Source organism: Buceros rhinoceros, unplaced genomic scaffold (assembly GCF_000710305.1).
Source record: "Buceros rhinoceros silvestris isolate BGI_N320 unplaced genomic scaffold, ASM71030v1 scaffold25459, whole genome shotgun sequence".
In the NCBI taxonomy this organism is placed as follows: Eukaryota; Metazoa; Chordata; class Aves; order Bucerotiformes; family Bucerotidae; genus Buceros; species Buceros rhinoceros.
The window spans coordinates 1-6,420 of record NW_010430114.1 but is presented as its reverse complement, the minus strand read 5'-3'; the positions used below and the strand labels follow the sequence as shown (position 1 = coordinate 6,420).

Below are 6,420 nucleotides of genomic sequence, written 5' to 3'. Positions count from 1 at the left end.
AGGAATGCCACAGCCCCTGGGGAAAGGAGTAGTTCCTGGGGACTAGTCTCCCTCCAGGCACTGGAATTTCTTCTTCACCACCCTGCTCCTTTCAGGCACCCAGTACCAAGTGTATACAGACAAGGTTTCTGAAGAGGATGTTTAAGGTCACTACCTTGCCAGAGGGAGGAAAAAGCGCTGTTTGCAGGGTGAAGGGCTTCCTCTTCACCTTTGTGGCAGAGAAGTTGAGGCTCATTCTCAGAAGAGGGCAGTGGCAGAAGTCTCAAGTGTTTTGGTTCCTGGCAGGATTCCTAACCTCCAGCCATTTCCCTCCCCTCTCCTGTAACTGAGAAATACCAGGGAAGGACCTGGGCAAATAAATCCAGAGCAGCACATCTTTTTAGTTTAAAAACTACGGAGTAATAGAAGGGAATTTATTTATGTATGGAGGCTGAGAGAAATGGGCATTTCCACTAGAATTAAACAGCAAACCCAGGGTGCTGGTCTAGCCAGAAAGTTTGCAGTGCACAAGTTGGGGACATTGTCTGGGAATGTCCCAGGCTGTGATAAAGGAGCAAGAAGTAGAATTACAGGGCAAGGGCAAAATCCAAACCAGATACTTTGTTCTATAGTTTATTTTAAAAACGAGAAACAACCACATTAATAAGCTTATAAAACCCATCCAAAATATTCACAACGCTTTTACAGAAAAAGAAAATAACAGAGAGATACCTTGTGAGAAAGACCTACAACGTTTCGGTCCAAGCCACACACACATCTCGGATGCAAAGTACAGAATGCTCTTATGCACAGCTGCAGGTGAATTTCCTAACGTACAGACACCCATAAAGAAATGCCACGTCTGGATGTGCTGAAGGGTCAAAGGAAGAGCACATAAATCTGTATGACTGAGCCAAAATTAAGTTCAAGTTGGGGAAGAAGTCATATATAATACTTCTGAGAATAAATATCTGGCATGGAAGCCTGATACAAAGCTAGAGAAAACTGAGGACTGCATTGTGCAAAGCTGGAGTATTTCAAAACAAGTCACAGGAAGTATTTCACAGCAGCAAATTTTACAGATCTTTGCAACCGTTTCTCATTGGGGAAGGTAGAAAATGTCGTCACTCTAGTACTGGAAATGCCAGATGCACGCCCCCAAATATACATCAGTGGGAACTTCTGACCCACTGCGAAGCAATGCGTTGTCAAGAAAGCTTAGGCTATCCACGCTACAATAAATTTGCTGCCATTCCTGCCCTTCCTCCTTTCACCCACCTTGGAATCTGTGGGCTTGCCTCTATTCTAGGATGGCAAGCTATGAACTCTAGCATGAGTTTGCAGGTCGACCTGAGTTTGATCAGGTCCAAAAATGCAGATCTTATATAGCAGGAACTTAAACTGGACCTGCCTCTGTTCTACCTTTAGATAGCTTGTGCAGGACTGGAGAGACCCAGGCCTGGATCTCAACAGGGTGCTGCAGTCAGTGAAGAAGAGCTCCCACCCGGACGTGCTACTTTCTGCCTTCCTGAACGGAACCGTGCTAGCTTTGCAGCAAGGGCAGGTCTATACATACTCTGGATGGACTAGCGCTATGACAAGCGGGGAGAACAATACTTACTGATGGACAAGTGTGCCTGCCGTATCCCTTTTAACAGAGGCACTATGACAGAGCTGCACACGTCCACACAGCACGCTGCACGCCGGGAGCATCACGGACCTTTCACAGAGGACACAAGGGGCAAAAAACCACATTTGGCCTGCAAGGAACCAGTGCACTGAGCACTACAGACCTTTCACGCTGCAAAGCTGGCGAGTTCCAGTAGCTCTGGTCTCCAGTCCTGCACCTCTACCTTTGAGCTTACACATGCCATAACTGACTACACACCTGTGTCCAGAAGGGTCATGCTACACACCTGCCTAATATTTCTAAGAACAATTACTGAGAAAAAACAACTTTGGAAAATACTTATCCTCACTCACCTTTAAGCAACAATCTGCAAATTTCAGACTTTACGACCCACTAGAATACAGCAGAGAAGCCAAAAAAAATAAAGAGAAGGCAGGAGAAGTAACCTTCTGGTTTGCAATCACCACCCTCAGTCATCCCATACAATCCTTAACCATGACTGAAAACATACCACCACCCATTTGCTGCAATACCACACCTTCCAGTGAACACTTCGAAACAATATTTTAAAACGCCACACAAAAAATCCCAAATAGATATTTTGGTGGACACAAAAATATACCTCGCCACTAGTAAACAACTCTTTGAATTTCTTTCCAGAGGGCACAAATAACTGAAGAGGTGATGTGCATACTTGGCTCTGTTGTACATACCATCCATAGTACCATAGTTCTCCTTTACAGTCTTATTGCACCTCAAGTCTACGGCAGCTTTTGTTAGAATAGCTATTTCTCTTAAACATCTGCAATTTCATTGTCTGTACACTTTTGTACACCATTAAAAAAATAAATATTTACAAAGTGACATACAAATAAATAAACTTAAGTAAAACTATGCTTTCAGTCTGTCTATAGAAAAAATAAAACAGCAGGAAAAAATATGCATGTAACTTGGTCCCCTTTTTCCTGAGGCTGAAAAAAGTGCACACTGGATAGAAAAAAGCAAAGAGATGGCTTTTTTTTGGTATGCTCGTTAAATTCCAGTGTAACACGCACACAGAGTAGACTCAAAGGGCCGGGGACTTGTTTAGCAGGTCACTTCAACTCACTACAAAAATAGTTATTAGATTCAAATACGCAACGGGCACTGTGTGCATAAGTATGTTAACCCCAAACAGCAATTACAAGTGAGAAAAGCAAAACCATTGCCAGCTCTTCTCTGTTCTCTGGATGTTTCTGACAGGGAAGATGAGATTATTTTTGCAGTTGCCAGTTGCCTTCCAGTACTGTAAGATGGGATCACCCACATCATATTTGCCTAATGCTGGTAAGCCTGGCAGAATGGGTGAGTATGTGGGGGAGAAGAAAATAGCAGCAACTGAGGGGGGAAAAAAAAGTCCCAGTTCTCACGGTATTCTTTGCTCATTCCTTTAATGACTCTTTATGCAAGTAAGAGTCAAAGAAGGGGTATGTCATGAATCTCAGGCAACTTCTTTGTCAGGTTGTATGCTGTTCAGCTCCACCATGGGGTTCTTCTCTACACGCGATGAGGAGCTGTCTTCTGCTCGTCCTTCAAAGCCCCTGGAGATGTCTTCAAAAGTCCTGCCCTTGGTCTCCGGCACTTTGAAGAACGTGAAGATAAAGAAGATAACCAGGAAAGCAAAGAAGATGAGGAAGACATAGGGGCCACACAGTTTCTGCAGGGAGAAAAAAACCAGAAGGTTTTAATCGGAAAAGCTCATAAACCTAAATGCAAGGTCATTTGCTGTTGACAGGTCAAAATTCTAACACCTTTCTCCAACAACACCCTATTTCCTCAACAGAGGATTTTTTAAAATTAAATGAGGTTCCTGTGGGCTTCTGAAATGCTTTAATGTTACTGGGTGTGACCAAAATTGAGGCTATTAAAGGGAAAAGCTTGATGTGTTAATTCAAGATGCCTCTTCCAACTATTTGTAAGTTACAAGCAGTTAAGAAAGCAGAATCTAAGGTGAGCCACACCACTCTTAACCTTTAAAACACAGAATCGGGGACCTCTACAAGACTGACCAGCCCCCTGCTCAAAGCAGGGACAGCGTCAAGGAGAGATCAGGTTGTTAAGGGTCATGTGGGTATGTTCTGGAGTCTAAGGACTGAGATTCTGCAACCACTCTGGACATCTATTCCAATGCTGCAGCGCTAGTGCTTTGCAAACTGGGTCCTTACCTCTGCATAGGGGAAGAGCATTCCCACAAGGAAGTTAGAAGTCCAGTTGGAACAACCAGCCACTGCCATGGCTGCAGGCCGTGGGCCCTGGCTGAAGAGTTCTGCCACAATGAACCACGGGATAGGGCCAGGGCCGATCTCAAAGAGAGCCACAAAGCCAAAAGTGGCAGCAATGCTGATGTACCTGATCCATTCCACAGAATCCTGCAAGGGAACAAAACGTGACCAGCTGTAGTTTGAGGCAAACAGGACACAATACCATCTTCAGTGCCACAGCTCTGCCAGCTGCGCTGTGAACACCATGGCACAGTTTCCACCGTTAGGAAGTCACTATCTCCACCACACTTTGCTCTAGCCCCAGCTGTACCTGCCCACAAGGCAGAACCACAGGGTACAGCAGATGTATATATACACACAGTCTTACAGGTCCCTCGCTGAGGTCAGCATGAACAAGAACCCTAATTACTCACCTTAAGAGCTAAAGCGATGGTCATGAGAACAGCACACACAGCCATGCCACCCAAACCAACTAAATGGAGGGTCCTACGCCCTGCACGCTCCACCAGGAACAGCTGGAAACATAGAAGAGGGAGAAAAAAATCCATGACTTTTGGCAGCAAGAACAGAAGAGCCTCCCGTGCTCAGTGTGCCCTGCACCTTTCTCTCATCTGTCTGCAGGTCTCAATGCCAGCGGTGATCTCGGTGCAGGTCACCTTGGCAGAACTGTTTCCCTTCTGGTTCTGGCTACTGCCTTCTCTCATCATTTTCCCCTATGCACTCCTTTTCACCCTCCTTTTGTTCTAAAAGGATAACAATACCAGTTTCTTTCCTCCTCTCTTCCCACAATGCTTTCAATTCTTTTCTCACGGGCCACTGCCTAGCCCAATGCTTTGCCTGAGCCTGGCCACTTGTCTTCAGTCACAGCTCCCAAAAGCCCAGGCAGACAAGTTACCTCTCACCTTAAGACCCTGCTCCACTTACCGAGACAACAGTGAAGACGGTGTTTACCACGCCAGCTCCAATAGTGGCATACACCGGCTGTGTGATACCAGCTCTTTCAAAAATCCCTGTAGAATAATAGAATACCTGGGAATAGAAGCAGAAGTTGGACATAGTCATGACCCCAGTGTTTGAGAGCATGTCCCTCCTTGTCTGCCTAACAGCTTGCAGGCCCAACAGAGCACTTCTAAGAAGCACCCAACAGTATAAAAGAGCACGCTTCCAATCAAGGTCCATTCACTCGGTGCAAGGCTGCAATGTCTTGCCACAGTGCATGGGGGAAGTCAAAGCCAATACAAGCTCCACCTGCCATTTTAGCAATCTCTGCACTACCACAAAACAGGGACCTCCAGTCAAGGCACAGGCTTTTAGAATCACAGGTCTCTCAACGTTAGTGGCAAGTACGAGTGCAGCCAGAGAAAAGAGGCTCAGCAGATGGGACAGGAAGGTAAGAGAACTTACAGCATTGATGCCCGAGAGCTGCTGGGAGAGCTGCAGTACGATGGCAATGATAATGGCTTGACGGTAGTTTGGAGAACGGAAGAGCTCTATCACATTTACTTTCTTTTCCTGGGACATTTTAGCACTCTCTTCTTGCATTTCCACGATGTCTTGAGACACGTCTTGTGTACCACGGAGCTTCTGAAGAACTAGAGGGAAGAATCCAAGAATGTCAGGTATACCCTGACAGTACACACACAGGTACACCCACAGCCAGTACGGTCCCCTCCCCATGCTGCTATCTCAGGGAAGGCGTATTGGGAAGACTGAAGCACCTGCCGGTGAGTGTTTGGGCCTGTTGCATGGGAAAGACCGAGCCTCTACATGCAGCCTTGCTCATCTTTTCAGCCCCGAGGGGAGGGTGCTGTGATCAGCATAGAAACCAGGCCCAGGAGCTTGATCAAGCTCACACTGCTTGATCCCCAAACTTATATTCACACACTTGCCACGGCTGACTCCAGCCCCCTGTAGTAGGGGAGGGAAACGCCCTCCAAGCTCCTTGTTAAATGTTAGCCTATTTTCTGCCTCTCAGGAGAAGCAGACAGAGCTGCAGCAGCTGGCCTGCTGCATCCCACCAGGCCAGGTGCCACTCCTTACGTCTTAATCCCACCTGGAGTCTCTGTTGGGATGCCAGGCTTCTCACAGTTCCTGGCACTGGCACAACCTAATGGTCAGAAAGGGTAAGCCTGGTGCCTTCCAGGACTCACACCCTGATCCACCACAGGCTCCAGTATCAGTCCCAGCCTCCTACTCAAGTTTGGTGTAGGCTAGGAGCCAGAATACAGCCCTGCCCCTTCAGGGTTGAGTTATTACCTCCTCGTGCTTTCTCTTCCTCCCTCTTGTTGATCAATAGGAAACGAGGGCTCTCAGGGCAGAAAAAAAGAGCCACACACTGCAGGATTGCTGGGAGGATTGTGAACCCCAAAAGCAGTGGCCAAAGCGTTTCAGTCCCCATGATTGACTCCAGGCCAAAGATCTACACCAAAAATAGGAGAGAAACAGAGTGATTTAAATATTCCCATTCCTCACCCCCACACCTGTGAGTACGACAGGACCACATACCATACCAGGATGGCAAGCGTGTCCCCACCTCACCCTCCCCCAGCC

The 6,420-nt window shown here is 46.8% G+C and overlaps 1 protein-coding gene across 1 annotated transcript; it reads right to left on the bottom strand.

Annotated features, from left to right (window-relative positions):
* Positions 1–3,089: 3,089 nt before the first annotated feature.
* On the bottom strand, positions 3,090–6,289 carry LOC104499415 (solute carrier family 2, facilitated glucose transporter member 3; the record flags this gene model as incomplete). The annotated part of the gene is made up of 6 exons (XM_010142920.1): positions 3,090–3,305; positions 3,814–4,017; positions 4,284–4,385; positions 4,795–4,899; positions 5,275–5,462; positions 6,127–6,289. Coding segments are annotated over 6 exons (978 nt in total), but the record flags the coding sequence as incomplete, so codon positions are not given.
* Positions 6,290–6,420: the final 131 nt, after the last annotated feature.